This window comes from Primulina huaijiensis, chromosome 2, assembly GCF_012295235.1.
Source record: "Primulina huaijiensis isolate GDHJ02 chromosome 2, ASM1229523v2, whole genome shotgun sequence".
In the NCBI taxonomy this organism is placed as follows: Eukaryota; Viridiplantae; Streptophyta; class Magnoliopsida; order Lamiales; family Gesneriaceae; genus Primulina; species Primulina huaijiensis.
Window position 1 is genome coordinate 21,699,851 of NC_133307.1, and position 18,638 is coordinate 21,718,488.

An 18,638-nucleotide genomic window follows, 5' to 3' on the forward strand; every position below is an offset into this window, starting at 1 on the left:
AATAATTAAAATATAATATATCATTTTTAATTAATTTTTTAAGTAAACCTTTAAAATAAAATATCTAAATAAATTAAATAAATAACAATCAACTAAAAATCAATAAAAATATTTTTAATTCACTAAATATCATTTCATAAAATATATAATCTAGATAAAAATATTAATTTAATTACATTTCAATTTTTTTAGTCGATTCGGTTTTGAAAAAATAAAATTCGAAAACGAACCATATAAATTTTGGTTTTAACATTTATATTCGAATTTAAAAATTCGATTGAGTTCGATTTGGATTTACGATTTTTTTGATTTTATCCGAAGATTGAAGATTGAACATCCTCAGCTTTGATCGGGTTAATATCTAAGTCGGATATTATTTTTTAAATATGTTGATAAAAAACAAGCACTACATAATACCTATCAAGTATCATTGTGTAATTTTGACATACCTAAAATACCCATAAATCATCTAAATTTCTCGTAATATCCTACTATTTGACCTTCAATTCAATGTTTTTTATGCACAAATAGAATACATTTTATAAATTAAAACATCATTGTCAAAAATAGAACAGAATTTAAGCTTCTCTTTTAAAATCTAAACTCATATTCGATTTCAATTAAATCAAAATTTCACAATCTGAAAAAATCTTCTAATCCAATTTTTGCCTCCTACTTTTCCGTCATTGACACTGTCTCTAAGTCTTGAGGTAGACACTAGACTGGCTCTTACTTCCAGTGTTCTAAAAATCCCCGCCTAGGACCGCTTAGGCGGCGTCTAAGCGCTGACCGCCCCGATTTTAGGCTAGTCGAAACTTCTAGGCGCCACCATATTAATCGGCCGCCTGGCATGAAAGCCGTCTAGGCGATTTTACAATTATGGCACAAGGATGGATTGTTTATGCTATAACCCTTTCAAACCTCGAGGTAACAGTTATCGTGATTATTTGAAAGGATTATCAGGATAAGTCGACAAGTTTCGACTGCCAAAAATTGTTTTCCTTCTTTGAAATAAGAGCATAATCTACGACGACTCTCGGAGACGTTGACAATGACGAAGAATAACAGCAAAGATGGGCTCAAAAGATTTTTTCGCATCTTGAGATTTTGACATTCAATTGAAATTAAAGATTGGTTTAGATTTTAAAAAATAAATATGAAGCCTATTCTATTTTGAGAAAGATATTTTAATTTCGGGAAAAAAAAGAGTTTAATTTCTGTATAAGAAACATTGAATTGAAGGTCGAGTGGTAGGATATTACAAGACATTTGAATAATCTAGAGGCATTTTAGGTGTACCAGAATTAATAATGACACCCAATAACTATTATTTAGCACTTATTTTTAACAATAATATTACGTCATCGTGGAAGATAAATTCAATTTATAGCTAAGTTAGATGATTCAGTCTTACCCATATACATGGTTTATACCGCAAACTAGAAATCTCAAACCATATTTTGAGTTTTCGGATTGAAGCCTAACTGTAAAGAAATATGGTCAGTTTAGGTTTTTCAAGCAAAAATAGAGACATCACATGAACACACATAAGACCATAGAATTCCACATGCATGATCCATATGGAAAATTTCATGTTACCCTTATGACAATATGTATGAAGTCCACATATACAAAATAGGTCGATGAAAACTGCAAGATTTTGTCACCCCAAATTCAAAAATGCAAGGTGCCATAAATTTATTATATACTTTTAATGTTCACATAAAAGGGAGACCAAAACAAAGCAGCCCTGAGCATCGGCAAGACCACTCTTTCACCAAATCAAGAGCCAATCTTGATAATTTCTCCTCTTCAAAGTAAAGAAACTAAGAGATTGAGAAGTGGTACACGAAACTTCACTGGCCGGTATAGATATACAGGCTGGAAAAATTATTGCTATCTTCTATCATTTCATACATTGATTTGTTTGGTGTTTGATCCATTCTGAACATTTTTCAAGCCTTTGTTACAAATATCAAAATGTTTTGTTTCATGCATGTATTATTTTTGCTGTACAAGATTTTGAAGATGAGATTCTTGCATTTTTCAAGCCTCTATTACAACTATCAAAATGTTGTATTTCATGCATGCATTATTTTTGATGTACAAGATTTTGAAGATGAGATTCTTGCAAAATATTTCAGACTGCAGCACATGAAATCATTGACATCAAGGCCTTATATTCGTTAAACCATCGTGAATTCCTGAAACTAGATCATATGGAATTCGAAAATTTGCAAAGAAAAACCATTACCGTGCATCAAAATAGATGGACCCGAGAAAAAATAACGAGAAGTTCGAAACAATCTCACATTGTGCAGCACATCAAGTAATTTCAATGTGCACCTTCCTTGATATATTTGAACTTATTGGTTGCAGCTACAAGTTCTTCAGATATTCCTGGCTCATTAGCAGAATGGCCTGCATCCGGAACAATCTGCCAAAAGGAGACACATTTTTCATTTTCCGGAAAATACACTCGGATTATTCCATAATTCTTTTCGAAAAAATACGTGAACTGACGCAATGGAAGTACAGGGAAAGTTTTGTAACCCGCTGATTCTTGAAAAATAGCCGGCAAACAGGAAAATAAGCAACTTGTTTGTTGAGCAAACAAGAAAATAAATTTACTTTCAAATTTTAACTGTGAAAAAGATTTACTTTAAAACAATCCTAGATTAGCAATATATAGAGTGGAAAAGAAACATAGTTCGAATGGGAAACAAATTTAATATAGAAAACTTAATTTGAATATACGCTGCATCGTCAATTTACTTCCACATTTCTTGATACAATCACTGTTTTATATTCAATTTTCATCACTCCAAAAAAATATCATAAATATTTAAAAACAAAATAATCCCACACATTCTGACATGATATAATATCGACAATAGAAACTATATCCTTTTAAAACATCACCAAAAATTATATTCATACCCCAATTCATTTCTCAAAAATATATTTTCAGTTAAATAAAGTAAATAATGAGATACATCAAAGAGACAAAAAACTAAACAAGCCAAGATAATGCACTATATAGTTTTAGGAAGAGTATTTTAAGAAACAAAAAGAAATACCAATGAAACAGAAAGTAATTCCTCTATAGTGCTCTTGCTTAAATTACAACTAATCACGTCACATGAAATGTCTGTTCGCTATTATTAAATCTGAATTGTTGCCGTTTACGTTATTAACCAAGTAGATAAATCAAAGGCTGAAAATACTATTCCATGAAAACTCTGATGTTTAAGGGAATTTGATTCATTAATGATGTATAAAAAAACACTACATAAACACTAGCTCCATTTCAGTTGATAAAAGAGGTTAGGCTATCACAGTAAATTCAATTGGCGACACACTCCAAAGAGGGCAAGAAAAAAAATAATACAACGTGTTCTGCTTAGTATATCACATGTTCATAGATTAAACAAAGTAGTTAATAACCCCACTTGGTGACATGTCAAAGAGATCAATTAGTTGCGATGAGGGTTTAATATGCAGGTAGATAGCATAAGATGCAGTGATGAAACTTTTTCTATGTCAAATGAGGTAATATGTCGTAGTGTCTGTCAAAATGAGAAATCAAGAACAATGATAAATTTATAGCACCGGAAAGCAACCATGGTGCCTCCACTGTCCGTACTTCCCTGTGGTATATGCTAACTATTTCATCAAAAACTATTTTATCATCCAAAAAGCTTTATATTTTTATGGTGGTGTTGTGTGTCCCCGATAGATCTCTTCCCATAGATCTCTTACCTTGAGATCAGCCTCTGGCCAAGCCTTGTGAAGATCCCATGCAGACATCAGAGGGCAGCAGACATCATATCTTCCCTGCATAATAGAGGAGATAGTGAGTTTTGAAACATGGGTTGACCAAACGGCTTCATATGAATCTGAACAGTCTCCAAAGTTCTTTTTTTTTTTGTTTTCAGGCAACATCGTAATTGTTGCAACTTGAAATCTCAAGCATAAAACATATTCAGCCAGAATCTGAAAGTAAAGGTGCTATAATGCATGGTAAATCTAATTAGACGAGGCCTCGTACAAACCTGAACAATTATCGTGTTGATATGCTTTATTTTCTCAATGTTATCCAACAGGAACGAATCAGAGGGTAAAAAGCCTTTGTTCACAAAGTAGTGGTTCTCAATCCTTGCAAATGCCTAAACATAGCATAATTCAGCCATGTTAAGGAAATTCACTTATAAATTCCGCACTGCCCATCACACTAATCAATAGCGGAAAGAGCTAGATGCAGATACATACATACACACAATAGACGTATAAATATATGCTATGTACATGCATACTGGTTTCATGTAAACACTCACCAAACAGAAGTCATCGTCATTTCCTCGTTTTATATTCACTTCATTTGGCAGAAGATGAGCAGTCATCATTTCCCATTTGGTCCATGCCCTAGCAGCTTTATACTATAAATTTAAAAAATCATATAAATAAAGGGATGGAAGGAAGCAAAATATACACTTGGAAACTTAAAAAAAAAATATGATACCCCACATTTTGACAGTGTGTATTAAATGTATAGATGAAACAACATGATAAGACCACTGATGATGGTCATTGCTAATATTTCAGATACTTCAGTTTGGATTCATGAATTTGGATTGGACGAGTTTTGACTGAAGGAATTGAAAGTGAATGGACTTCAAATAAGTATTTTCTGTAACAATTTCAAACGCCTCGAAAAAAGGCTAAGGATAATTTCAAATTCCCAACCCCTTTTCTCTAGCCGTTTGTATGATGGATTTTGATGACTACTTCTATCAAGACAGAAAAGGTGAGAAAAACCATAAAAAATGACGGACTTTGCTCATTATTATGGAAAGCGTTCTTCAGCAAGCAGAAGCAACAAGAAGTCCTCAAAAAGGATTGAGGAATGGTATCACCAGAGTACTTATCTTACCTGTGTCTCCTTGTCATTGGAGTTTAACCTCTTATGGTAAGCATCAACGAAACAACCTCTTTCACCAGCTGGAATAAGATCTCTAAACAGCTCCCAAGCTATAAAAATATGTTACATAGAGGATAACGCCCCCATCTAGAGTAGATTTAAGCACTAGTGAAATCAAAAGGACAAAACCACTAACTTCAACTTAGATTTCAGCAATGTTTATGATAGATTAAGATATAAAACTGTTGACAAATTATTTATTCCCAATAAAATAATGCCAAAAATAAAATAGTTAAATATTATCGAATTTTGTTAGCTATTTTGTTTTGCAATGTTACCAAATTTAAATCTAAAAATAAAAAAGTAAATTAAATAAATTTGTAATAGTTATTTATTGTTTATTGACATGTGGAACTATAACATGCGCCAAGGCAAGCAAAAGAATATGAAAGAGTCAAAGCATACTACATGGGCAAGTGGACATTTCTCACAGACAAAAAAAGATTAATTATGAAATAAAAAGATTAATTATCTCTTAAATAGATAACTGTATGATATATCAGTTATTTGGTATATATATAACATATAATAACTGAATAGCATTCATGCTGCATTCCGTTAGTAGACTACCTACAGCAGAAATTTTGTGCCCACGACTATGAAAGAACATAAATTATCTTACAACTAAATTACAGTACAACCATATCAAATACATATCATTATCTAGATAATATAAAATCTGACTAAGAAGTATACTTTTTGATTTCTAATAAAAAAAAAAATTTCATCCCGTAAGGATATTTAGAGCCCAAATGAACAAATTAAGTACGCAAACTATCACAATTTCAACTAACAAATTCGGTCGATCCTTTCAATTGAATACAAACATTTCCATTTTAAGCATACATAAAGCAACTGCAAGGTCAACTGCCATCTCCAAAAAAGAAGGGGGAAAAAACAAAGTATACCATCTGGAAATATCGCAGCAGCGCCACCCTCATAAAACCAATCAATTTCTTTCTTGCGCAGTAGAAAGATACCTCTCAAGACCATGCCAGTGACCTTAAAAGTAAGAACAAAAAGATTATTGGTGAAGAATTGATATGAACTCTTGCATCTAGATTTCCAAAAGGTAAAACATCACTTCCAAACATAGGAAAGACATCTTGAGAAACCTTATCTGGGTTTGACTGACTATATGCTAGGGCGAGTGTGCTACCCCATGAACCCCCAAAAACCTGCAAAGTCCACTAGTGGGATGCACATATTGGAGCATTTACCAAAATTCACAAGGAAGAAAATATTTACTAGCCATTCTGGGACTTTCAAGTGTTCTCGCAGCTTTTCAATGTCATCAATAAGGTCCCATGTTGTATTCTCCTCCAGGCAAGCATGAGGTGTGCTTTTACCAGCACCTCGCTGACAGAAGATTTTTTCACAAAAATGTCAGATGACTAGAACTTAGGTATCCTCCAAAACCAAATAGTTCGGATAATATACCTGGTCAAACAAAATTATCCTGTAAAAATTAGGATCAAAGAATTTCCTGTTACTTGGTGAAGTCCCTCCTCCAGGGCCTCCATGGAAAAAAACTACTGGCTGCGATGAAATATGATCAAAAGGTCCAATAAGCTCCGTATAATCAATAAGATCTGTTCTGGTCTTTTTTCAAAAAGAAGCCGGGGAGAAACAGATAAAATTTGAAGGTTCAGTATGCTAAAACACTAGTAGTGCAAATTGATTGCACACGATCCAGATAGGGTTTTTTCTTCACGAGCACAATATGCACAAGAAGTTCAACACAAGAACAAAATATTGAAATTAAAATCAGAGCTGCAATTGCAATTGGAGACCCAAGAAAACTCACATGCCCATCTGGATTTCCAGACTGCTCATAATATATTGAATGAATTTTAGAAACCTTTAAAAACCCCGTGCTATATGGCTCTATATCAGGGTAAAGATTCCTATCCATTGCCGGAAACAGAGCCTTTGAATCCATTAACTTCGGGCTTAATTGTTGCTCACTGTCGTAATACTCGAGATTATGAACTTGACTCCGAGAAACTAAAGTCCTCCCTGCACACACCATTCACGTTGTCAATTAACTGGTACGGGCAAGATTTTGACCAAAGTTTAAAAGACAGTACGAAACTAAGAAAATAAGATCGCACGCAACAAAAAGAGAAGAGCTAAATATATTGTATATACAAGAAACGAAATAGATGATTCAGCATAATCATGTCATTTTACCAATAAAAATCATCAAGAAAAGTTGGTCTTTAAATGCATTTTTCGCTTTTCTACCGTAGCGCTGTAAAATCACACATTCACGCGATCAAGGATAGTCGGCTTGTGTTTCTTGATTTTGTTTCCTTGAAATATAATTGTTTTACTCAATCAGCACTGAAACTAAGAGAACAATTTTCCAGTAAACCAATTACACGTTCTTACAGAATCACGCATCCTAGCAAAATTCATCCACAAAGCACATAAGTAGGCACATAGAGCAACAATGTGAGACGCAACCTCATATTTTTGTTTCTTTCAGGATTCAAGATTCTCGATCTCCTTTTCCTCAAGAATCTTGAGTTTAGCATTAACGATGAATGGGAAAAAAACAAAAAAACAAAAACTGCGTTCCATCGACCTACTTATACACGCCAACAAAATACAATCCAGCCCAAGTGAGATTGAAAGAAAGTGAAAAACAACCTGGGTTTTGGGGATTTCTTTTGGGAAACAAGGAACGGGCAGGCGCATGATTGACGTATTGAGGTAAAAATGGAGTCTTTGCTGATATAGACACAATACCAAGACTCATTGGAAAATTAATTTGAAGCAATCATGCCCGGATTTTTCTCTTTTTATTTGCAATATCAATAATCTTTAGCCATCAATATAAAATTTCGTCACATATTATATGACCGATTTAGGATTATCAAGCTAAACAAAAGCTTGGAAATAAAGATAACATAGGTATGTAAAGAAAAATATTCCCACTTGACAAAACAATAAAAGATTTGTTTAATAAAAGATTTTTACAATTATTCAGTGATGCTGCTAAAAAGTAATGTAATTGATTTGAGATTTTGGGCAGTCCGTTAATGCTCCAACAAATCCAATAAACAATTATTTGGGTGTTATCCACATCACAAAGAAAAATCGAAAATGATAGACGTATAAAAGATACTACGATGTTAAAATTAATAGTTGTCGAGATTAATCCCGAATAGTAAATATGAGATTGATTTTAAAAAGAAAAGTATGGAGTTCTTTGGATTGATGAACTAAAAATGGGTCAGATTCTGAAATTAGGCAGCAATATATATTCTTTACAAGTTAACATGTCCCTTGATGTCATGCAAAACTAAACCTCATTTCAAATGATTCTGCTTCATTGAAGAAATAATATTGGATGTTCTTCTGACATTGTTCGATTTTAGATTCATGATTCATCCATATGCTCATGATTCATGAATACCTTCCATAGAAAAAAAATGTTTGATAAATTAAAATTTTGCACATGATTCATCCATATGCTCTCTAATTTCACAATTATATGTGCAAGTCAAAATATTTGAAGGAAAAAAAAATCGTTTTTTTTAAGTTAAAAAAAGATCGAACTGTGAGAGTCTAATATCTCATTTGAGCTCAGCTCATTTCAATTTATTTTAAACTCAACATATGTAATGTATTGCGTACATTATAGAAATAAAGCTTTTCCCATCCCTCCTGTTTCTGCAGCCCTCGTGCAGCACCGCCAGCAGTCGGAGAAGTAGCGCAACAACCCATCAACCTTCTTCCTTCAGGCTTAAAGTCTCTTTCCTGCAACTTAACGGAAGATTTCGAGATCGATCGGCCCTGTTTCCAGCACCTGTGCACGGGAGCTTTGATCCGGTTTTAGATAAGATTTTGGCTTCGATTCTTAATGATTCTTGGTGGATTAGTATATATAAGTGAAGCCTCGAGTTTTTCATTTTGTATAGCTTGTTTTCTCACTGTGAACAGTATTTCCGGTGTCTTTTCCGGCAAGCCACCTTTCCTGAGACCACCGTTCTGCGTTTAAGCTTTGATTCTTAAGGTATTACACTTGAAATTCTAGATTCTAAATCAGTTTATAGGTTGCTAGAATTCAATTTTTAACGCTCCGATTTAATTTTTGTTAGTCATTGAAAATGCATTATATTGAAGTATATAACAAATTTTTATTGTAGATTCTATCGTTGGACGATTTTAAGGTTTGGAGTCATCAGAAAGTCTTTAAGAATTACTGTGGATTGTGATATTGTAAGTTGTAGTTGAGGTACACTCAAACTTATATTATTATTACGTCTATGTCACCGTGTAAGAATATCTAGTGTATGTTGTTTGCTATTTTGTGCCTTGAATGTTTTATCTGATACATTCATACATTAATTATTTTGGCATAGCATATTGAACCTTAACTTTTTTGCGATAATTTATGTTAATTTTGTTGAGATATATTGAGTCATCAGAGGGACGAGTGGGATAGGATTATCCACATTCCCATATGACAGCTAGGGACGAGCGACAATTTGATGCTGCATTACTAGCACAGGTGACCACTGTTATTGTTGTTGATGCTATTTGTTTGGACGTCGTTTGGTATCCGTTATTCCATTGATAATCGCATAACATTGTTTTTTACTTGGTATTATTACATATCATTTATTTACGTCATAATTTTTTTGATTTGTCGTTATGAGGTCCGACTCCTGTTTTCTTTTTTATGTTATGGCTGTTTTTTTTATGTCATAACAAGTTATTCCAAGCGATTTGATACTTCTGGTGGAGCGTTAGCGAGTAGTACCTAGTAGTTGCGTCGGTTTGTTTCAGAGTCCTAGGATATCTACATATATTATACTAGTTTGATACTTTTGTCATTGAGATGCCTTGTGCAGCTGTATTGTGAAGTTTTTATGTTGTTTTAGATTTGTTTGTGATGTGTTATGTCTAGTCCTGGCCAGTGCGATTGTAGGATATTTGTTTGGTTGATTGTGAATTTGATGTTATTTCGCGCGTGAATTGTTGTCGTGCTTTTTTGAATTTTTGGGATGTCCTATTTATGAGGAGTTAATGCCAAAATTTATGCAGCCTCAAATGAGCTTTTTTTTTAAAATCGTTTTCGTTGTTTACACTAATTAATTTTTATTGTTTGGTAATTAAATATTAATTATCATAACGGGCCCTCACACGAACCGACTTATCTCAGGCCCAGACCCGAACCGGCCCTAGCTTAGGCCGGGTCTACTATTCTGGGATGCCGCTGGTGGCACAAGGCTGCTACCATATGCCTCCAATATGGAGGTGGAGGCCCATTTGTGGGTTGATCCACCTCCCCCGATATCGAATAAAGAATGCTACTTGTGGAGCTACTATATATATATATATATATATATATATACGAAGCATTCGATCGTATATATTCCGCTGTTATATGCAATTATGCATATATATCCAAAAAAAAACTCAAAATTATTGGGAAAACAATCAAGGATTTTTAAAGCTTTCTATTCTACAAATTAATAGTCACTCGCCCATAATTTTGATGTATATTTGACAATACAAAAAAGCAGGCGAAGGATTTGCGACAGTTTTCCGAGATTTCGTTGAAATCGAGTGTGAATCTGACGATTGAATCCGGGAATTAGGGGTTTTAATCTGGTGAAGCGTTAGTGGGTATGCAATTGAACGGAGAGATTTCAGATTCATGCATCCGTGATGAAGAAGAAGAAGAGATTGGCGAAACACATGTGAATTCTTCCGGCCCCGACATTTCTTCTTCACCGCCTACTTCTCCCTCAGTGTCGCCCTCGCCGAGTGTTGTGATCGGCTGTGCTCTTACTTCAAAGAAGAAGAAGAGTTTCTTGCAGCCGAAACTTATCCGTTTGTCCCGGTAACCATTTCAAGCTAAATCTGTAAATGCAACCGTGTTTTCTAACCGTGCTCTTTGTGAAATGCGTGCTTTTTGCTATAATGTATTTTCAGAAATTTGCATCTATAAATGACTGCTGCGTGAATTGTTATCTTGTTTTACCGAGGTAGTTCATGCTCTAATACATTAAGATCCTTGCGCCTTTCAACTTTCGGGTTTTTTTGTATTTGGGAATTACACTCAGTTTTAGAATTGTTGATTGTGAACTTTTTAAAATGATAAAAAGTACAACAGAATTCAATCTTGAGTTCGATTTTGTTTCCTTTTTCCATTCTATTGCGCACGGATGCATAGGGATGACAAATTTTTTTTTATATATATTAATTTCGTTATTATACAGCTTTCAATGATACATTATCAAGTTAAAATTTTTAGATTTTTCTAAAAAATTGAAAAGAAATAAATCAAGTACAACAAAAATTGCGCGCCATAAGTTTTTATTCGGCATCGTTGTAGCGTCCGATTTGAACAATTCTTGGTCAATATTTGTTTGACTTGTACATTTATTTCAATGGTATTAGGAGGAAGTTGAAACTTATTATTGGGTATATTCCATAATATATTCTCTTTTGTATTATTTTATGATATATTCCACAATATATGCTCTTAAACCTGCAGTTTTTGGTATTTTATGACTACATGGTGATCTTACCGAAGTCAACCATATTATTTTCCTCATGCAAGCGGAATGCTTGTCTCTACCGTCTTTGTTGCTAAGGATGAGTATTCCCCTAGAAAAAAAATTATTTTCTTCATAAATCGTTAATTAAGATCTTCTGGATTCAGAGTTTTCAGAGGAGTAAACTTTTCAAGGTTCTTGTATTTCTGCTTTACATCCGCTTTTTTTATTTCTTTGGAGTAGCCCAAAGGGGACAATAATAATTATTATGATTATTATTTTGAAAAAGGAAGGGAATTTTGCAGGCCGGAATAAGTTTATATACATTCTCAAGGGTCGTTCGAACGTATCTAAATAGATAGTATGTTTACATATGGATCCCCTAGGTGGCTTCATTCCATTTAGGATTATCTCTTGTTATTTTGGGAACCCTTTTCACCTCGTTGAGCTTCTATTGAATCGAGAAATAAAATAGGTTTCTCAATCTTCAACTTATGCCATGCTGATTCCAGTTTATTCATTAGCCCTTGGGGAACGCCCATGTGAAGGAATAGGATATATTAGGAGAGGCGTTCTTAGTACTTTGTTTATCTCTTCAATACTTGGGGAATTGCCTTGAATTGCAATTTGTTACTACTTTTAAAATCTCTATAATCTATTCTGGGGAAAGAAATGAAGCTATCTATTTTTTGCAACCTTTTGTTGTGCTGGACATGTCTTGTTAGATGTTTTATCTAAGTTCTATTTTTTTTTACATTGTCTACCTATTTACTATTACAAAATTTGTTTTGATGTTCGTGTGGCCTAAGCTTTCTTTATTGTGTTGTTTATAAATACAATATTGACGCAGAAGCAAGGGGATACAGTATGTCTCCATTGACTTGAACAGACCTTTGTTGGAGCAAGGACCATTCGACATTATTTTACAAAAGGTAAGAGCTTAACTCTCTGTAAAGAGCTTGTAGATGTTTAGTAATACTATTATAATTACAAGGGATCTGCATATCAATTTTGAGTGCTAAAACAGAACAATGGAAATCTTCCACCTACATCATCTGGATTAGGTCTCATTGATAAACTTGTAATCTCTATAAATGAAAACATTTAGTTGTTCGTTCCAAAGAGGGGATCTGCAGAGTAGAAGTCAAAAAATGAATGATGGATAAAAGCTGGCTTGATCCGTTAAACAAACATATGGTTTCAAATATTAACATTTCTACTAATATTAGTCAACAAAAGTCAAACATTTCTCAATATGAATGAATAGTTTCATATTTTATCTCCAAGGGTTCTTTTCCTTTCATCTGGTTACCTCTGAAGATTCAGATTGTTGATTTGATATCTCTTCTTATTCACGCACTACTTGCCACTGGCATCACCTACCTGCACTGGTTTTTAGCAGCATTACCAAAATATACTGGAGTTTTCCACTATGATCTCCATTGGAGTCCAACTCTATGTTATTTGGTAGCTCACTATTTTCAATAGGAGGGCACGTAATCTTTGTTTTTTAACCTGTCAGTCGTCACTAGACTCACAACTCTTTCCATTTCCTTTTCCTTAGCATGTCAAAAGTTGGATTCTGTTTTTCCTCTGGAATATGAAAATACAACTATGATGACTGGAAATGGTAAGTTTTTTATCCGGCTAATAAAAACTTGACTCTAAAATCCAATGGGACTTCTATCTATGTCTATGGATTGGAGTGTAGGTCACGATCTGTTACTTGGTTAAAACCTCTATTTGAATTTAATATGTTGCTTTATTTTTATTATCATAAGACCTACAAGGGAAGGAAGTAAAAATGTATTTAAGGAAACAATGTCCTCATTATTCGAGTTATTGTAATATCATATCAATTGTCAATTCATCCCGCCTTCAGCAGGAATTCCTGTCAGTAAAAGGTCTAGCCAGTGAAAATTGACCTCATTATTTTCCTGTTGCCATTTCAAGAAGTTTCAAGTTTAACATTTTCTTGATTGATTTTTCCCTTTTCTCTTTTAGTTAACTGGAAAAGAGTGGTCCCAGTCAATTAAGGTTCGTGCTCTCTATCTTCATAGCGTTTTCACAAAAGTTCTATGAAAGGAAAATGAATTATTTCCGATGATGCTGTGGAATTTTGTTTGCAATATTTCTAATGCATGCCAAAATGTAGATGTTCTCCTGCTAGGATAGAGATATACTGCTGATAATTTATGCCCGAATTTTATTGTCTGAAGATGGTAGTTTGAAAGCTGTACTGTATGAGGCCTAAAACTCATTTATGCTGACATGATCGCAGTGTTTTCTCTCTTTATCATGATTCACAATCTAATAGTTGTGGGTAGTTCCTGAGAGTCATATTAGTGAGAATTTTAACTTGTGAGATCTGTATAACCCATCCGGCTGTTGCTGATAATCATGGCCAAAAGTCTGATGTATTTTCTTGCTTTGTTTTAGCTACTTGGTTGATGGTCAATTTTACTCGCCATTGCGTTGATAAATGATTTTTTGTTGAGTTTTTTATCGACTACTCTATCAGTCGAGTGCGTTTTTAGCTAGCTACAACTTGATATATTTGGTATAGTGATGCAGCTACTTCCTTGGTTGTAAAATTGTTCTCACATTTGGATTAATATTATAATTATGACTTCTTGAAAGCCCAGTTGCTGTAAAAATTAGACTTCTAAAACTTTTTAGTTTAAAGAATTCAGGGAATGGAAAGAATTCACCTATAATGCTACAATTCACCTTTATGGTTGTGGGTGCCATAAATAAAATTATCATGGAAGGTAAGAAAATATTCTCCAAGTTGTGGTAAAACAACTAAGGAATATGTTGTGTGCGTTTGCTGAATTACTAGAATTCCTAACCATGTTTATGCTTAGAACTTCAAGGAGTTGTCATTTTTTTCATGTCTAATACTAATATGGTTTTGAGGTGCGGCTCGATGAATTGATTATGCTAGGATATTTTTCTCCCTGTTGTTTGAAGGCATTTTAGTAGTTACGGATTGACCAGAAATTAACGAGTAGAATGCAAATTTGTCTAATGGTTTAAAAGTGTGAAACACTCCAGAGTGCTAAAACTAGCAATGCCGGAGCCGGATTCATGCGTGTGAAGCATTGTGCCTATTTCTAATCTGAATGATATCTCATCCTAGTGAATAGAAGTGATTTTTATCCTCCTGAAACAGCCTCCTTTCAGTGGCAATGATGTTTATTTTTATTTTTAATAAAGGATTATCAGAGAGAATATCCCGCGGTTATTATTTTGGATCCTCCTCAAGCCATACAGCATGTTCACAACCGTCAATCAATGCTTGAAGAGGTCGCTGAACTGAAGTTGCCTGATTACTATGGTACTTTCATTTCTTTGGGGCTATCTGACATATATTTCTCATCATGCACACCCAAAAAAATGAAAAACTAAAAAAATGTTGCCTTTCTTCTTATCATGTGTGCTGTTAATGTTAGTATTTTCTCCGAGATAATTTTCCATGTAATTTTTTACCTTCCTGTAAACTGCAATAGGAAAAGTTTCCACTCCAAGGCAATTGGTTGTTATGAAAGATCCAGCTGCAATACCAGATGAAGTTGCTAAAGCTGGATTAAGAGTACCTCTAGGTAAGCTAGTTTTCCTCCATTTTATTTTGGTAGAATACACGAATTTATTGCAATAACACTATAAGAAATACTGCAGGACATATGGTTTTTACCCAATTCCCTCTAATTGTGGAAGGGGGTTTGTTTATGCGTAGTAAAAGGACCTTGCTTTGATTATAGTATTATACAAAAAGGATACTTGTAGTGGCTGTGCATTACTGGCAGAGGCATGCTGTTTCGAAATCAGAATTCTTTTAATTAAAGTGGTTAAAGATTTCTCCCATAGAATGTGTGATGGTGTGACCTAGTTTGAAATGCTAAAATCCGATAATATGTTGTGCAATAGATTATATTTTTCTTATCTGTGTCACTCCATAAGTACATTTTGTTTTCTCTACTGAAATTTTAATTTATGGCTTAAACTTTTCTAACACTATTATTTCAGTTGTGAAACCTCTATTTGTGGATGGAAGTGCTAAGTCGCATGAATTATTCCTTGCATATGATCAGTTGTCCCCCTCAGAACTGGAGCCTCCAATGGTTTTACAAGAGTTCATTAATCATGGTATGTGTATTCCGTAGTTCGTCACCATTATTTTCTGGTGTTGCCTGTATGATTTATGAACATTTACTTGCGAAATAATAGGTGGTGTTCTCTTTAAAGTTTATGTCATTGGGGAGTCCGTAAAAGTTACCCGGCGTTTCTCTCTGCCTGATATAACCAAATGCGACTTACCAAAAATTTCTGGTGTTTTCCGTTTTCCAAGAGTTTCATGTGCTGCAGCTAGTGCAGATGAGGCTGATCTGGATCCTGCTGTTGCTGGTGAGTTTGAGTCCCGTTGCAGCAGTGATGTCTACCCTGTTGCAAATAGGACTTCTTTGGCACTTCAAAATATCTTAAGCCAGGTGGTATGTGTACTGGGTGCTCATTCACCAACCAAAAAAGTGATGATACATTGGTTCACGGGGAGAATTATTATTATTTTTTGTTTGAAAATTTGACTGGGACAATTTACAATCACTATCTGAAATGAATTAAACACGATAAAGCACATTCAAGTGTAGATGCTCAAAAACTCCAACTTCCATCTTTGGCCTTCTTTAGAGTTTAGATAATTGTTAGCTATTTTTTTTTATTTCACTGCTTTTACCAACAGAGTTGGACAAACCATAAGATGTCAGCTATTGGTTTTGTTGTCTTATTTACGTCAATTCAAAACGCCAGGTTTTATTTCATAGTAGTTCATTGATTGATGTAGAACTTCCTCCAAGACCTTTGCTTGAGGGACTTGCAAGAGAACTCCGTAATCGACTGGTGAATATCACTCTTTAACAAAATTTTAATTTCATGCCACTTTATAAGGGGTCTTCTGCTACTTTTGATGCTACAGTATATAACGTGTCGTCAACATTTATGTGTGATCTGTGTTATTTTACTTGATGTTTAGGGCCTCCGGCTATTTAACGTCGATATGATTCGGCAAAAGGGAACCAAAGATCTATATTACGTCATTGACATCAACTACTTCCCTGGTAAGTGATGATATTCGAATTCATTTGATTTTTAAGTGCTGAGTCCACACATAAGCAGTTGTTTTAACCATTGTAGCATGTTTGCTATATGAAGTGTATCATCTGAGGTTGTGATTGCCCAAAATTACACTCACATCTGCCTACGTTTTCCAAACTACAATAACCACTCTTAAGTTTTCTTAACTATGATAACCAGCCCTTAGGTATTTACACAGTCAACATTTTTTCACTGTGCTGCACTGAAAAATCTACTGATGTTATCAAAACTACTAATTTTTTTGGGAATATCCTCAGGTCAATAATTAAGATTTGGAAAATTTTCCGGACTATAATGCCCTTTAGGGGAAACTGTGATTATAAAATTCCTTGTGGTTTAATTTAAGAAAGAGACTTCAGATTTTTTAAAGTTAAAAGGTACAATATTTTCAATCAGTTATAGAAAGACCTTAACTTTAAAAATAATATACCAAATATTCTACGGATTTGGAATTAATTTACATGGTTACCCAAATGTTGCAACACCAGAAGATTTGGGATCAATTATTGGAATGAAATCAAACTCAAAGTTCATTTTTTAGCTTACTCTTGTGAGAGATACAGTTTATTCCTTTTCTACCTTAAACTAACAATAGGAAGTTAGATAAAGAATGGGATGTCAGATTTACGATAAGTTGGAGGGAGAGGACAGAATTGCAGCGATAGGGTGACACTGCTATGGTGGTGGAGAGCAAAGTGAAAGAAGATAGATCTAGGTGGGGGTTAAAGTGGCTGTAGAACGACAAATGACGTGGTGCAAAGAATGAACTTGGGGGGGAAGCACGATTGTGAGGGAGATGGTGTAACGAGTGGTACGTCGCTCTTAGGAAGAGTTGGTGAACACTGAAATGGATGGGAGGTAGTAGTGATTGAAAGGATGGTGTTTTGTTGGCTAAGGAAGAAGATAAGAGGTGAAGGGTAACGATGACTTGTCATAACAAATGTTTTGATATTCTAATTCTTCAGATGTCGGGGTTGTTTTTGTAGTTTTTGAAGAGTGAGGGATTGTCTTTGTAACTAAACCAGCCTCTATGGATACCCGTATAGTTTACCTTTAATCTTTGATTGCATCTGTTCTCAGGATTCAGATCCTGAATCTCTAGATTAGATCACGTGTGTATCCTTTTCCTATTTTAGATAATTTTCTTGTTTTAGGGACTCTTACCGATTCAAGTACAAAACTGTTTCTTTGTTTACTCCTTTTTTTTTTGGATCATGAAAGTATGAACAAGTGAATTGCTGACTTTTTACACATGTTAGCAGGATATGGGAAAATGCCGGAATATGAACATATATTTACTGATTTTGTTCTTGGTCTGGTGCAAAACAAACACAAACAGAGACCTCCTGCAGCGTAGCATCGTGGAAACATGTAAATCTTTGTACATCCTTTTTTAGCAGGTTTTACCTGAGACTTTTGCTTACAACCGGGTGTGCTAGTGTAATGTGACAATGAGGTTAAATCTGAGTGCACAACACCCTGTATAGGCAGTAATTTTCTAGTTTACACTAACTGGACTTAAGCTAGTTATGGAATCAGTCCTCAGTGGTCATTGGTTGAATGAGGCGCAGACAAGAATAATTGAGTTCCCCCCCCCCCCCCCCCCCCCAGTTTTTCGTGTGTTAGTACATCTTTTGGTTAATGATGCAGTAAGTTTTGCTTTGTAGCTTATTGTACTTGGAACTTCAAAAGAATCTGTTATGTAGTATGATGTTTCAAGTCGTCAAATGTGATGCGACACTCGACGCCAACTCCTGAATGTTGCCAACTTGGTTACCCATAATAAGTCAATTTTTTTTTAATTTTTAAAAATATTTTCTCCATATATATTTATAATTTTGCGTATTTAGAAAACAAAATTACTTATTCAATTAATTGTTTTAGTCATAAAAATTCCTAGTCTGTAATATTTTATATTATTCTATTGTATTTGTTTAGTTAAAAATATTTCTTAAACAAACAAACAAGCCTGAACTGAATCTGGT

The 18,638-nt window shown here is 34.2% G+C and overlaps 2 protein-coding genes across 8 annotated transcripts; one reads left to right on the plus strand and one right to left on the minus strand.

Moving 5' to 3' along the window:
• Positions 1-2,057: 2,057 nt before the first annotated feature.
• Positions 2,058-7,877, minus strand: LOC140969649 (proline iminopeptidase). 3 transcript variants are annotated; one of them, XM_073431059.1, is made up of 11 exons: positions 7,637-7,877; positions 6,789-7,000; positions 6,422-6,520; positions 6,230-6,340; positions 6,097-6,159; positions 5,890-5,983; positions 4,934-5,031; positions 4,338-4,439; positions 4,056-4,169; positions 3,763-3,837; positions 2,058-2,437 (listed from the first exon to the last, which is right to left on the minus strand). In XM_073431059.1, exons 1-11 carry the CDS (start codon positions 7,743-7,745, stop codon positions 2,336-2,338), a joined length of 1,179 nt encoding a protein of 392 aa, XP_073287160.1. In that variant the 5' UTR covers positions 7,746-7,877; the 3' UTR covers positions 2,058-2,335. The 3 variants fall into 3 exon arrangements, with proteins under 3 accessions (XP_073287160.1, XP_073287178.1, XP_073287170.1); XM_073431077.1 differs by lacking the exon at positions 7,637-7,877 and adding an exon at positions 7,451-7,582; XM_073431069.1 differs by lacking the exon at positions 7,637-7,877 and adding an exon at positions 7,175-7,298.
• A 2,449-nt stretch (positions 7,878-10,326) lies between these two features.
• Positions 10,327-18,392, plus strand: LOC140969664 (inositol-tetrakisphosphate 1-kinase 4-like). Of its 5 annotated transcripts, none has more exons than XM_073431101.1 (10): positions 10,327-10,841; positions 12,353-12,431; positions 13,504-13,536; positions 14,719-14,839; positions 15,012-15,104; positions 15,529-15,648; positions 15,730-15,906; positions 16,343-16,398; positions 16,532-16,616; positions 17,913-18,388. In XM_073431101.1, exons 1-10 carry the CDS (start codon positions 10,627-10,629, stop codon positions 18,008-18,010), a joined length of 1,077 nt encoding a protein of 358 aa, XP_073287202.1. In that variant the 5' UTR covers positions 10,327-10,626; the 3' UTR covers positions 18,011-18,388. The 5 variants fall into 5 exon arrangements, 3 of the variants coding, with proteins under 3 accessions (XP_073287202.1, XP_073287189.1, XP_073287197.1); XR_012173980.1 differs by having other exon boundaries at positions 10,328-10,841; positions 12,350-12,431; positions 15,730-15,992; positions 17,913-18,392; XR_012173979.1 differs by having other exon boundaries at positions 10,329-10,841; positions 12,350-12,431; positions 15,730-15,992; positions 17,916-18,385.
• Positions 18,393-18,638: the final 246 nt, after the last annotated feature.

Bases quoted from the DNA above. Each gene is read 5' to 3' on its own strand.
- LOC140969649 (XM_073431059.1), bottom strand. From the start codon at position 7,745: ATGAGTCTTGGTATTGTGTCTATATCAGCAAAGACTCCATTTTTACCT. The intron at 7,001-7,636 runs GTTGTTTTTCAC...TGGTGTGTGCAG, and splicing joins AAGAAATCCCCAAAACCCAG to GGAGGACTTTAGTTTCTCGG. The intron at 6,521-6,788 runs GTGAGTTTTCTT...ATTTCATCGCAG, and splicing joins CTGGAAATCCAGATGGGCAT to CCAGTAGTTTTTTTCCATGG.
- LOC140969664 (XM_073431088.1), top strand. From the start codon at position 10,627: ATGCAATTGAACGGAGAGATTTCAGATTCATGCATCCGTGATGAAGAA. The intron at 13,537-14,718 runs GTTCGTGCTCTC...TTTTTAATAAAG, and splicing joins AGTGGTCCCAGTCAATTAAG to GATTATCAGAGAGAATATCC. The intron at 15,907-16,342 runs GTGAGTTTGAGT...TGATTGATGTAG, and splicing joins TCTGGATCCTGCTGTTGCTG to AACTTCCTCCAAGACCTTTG.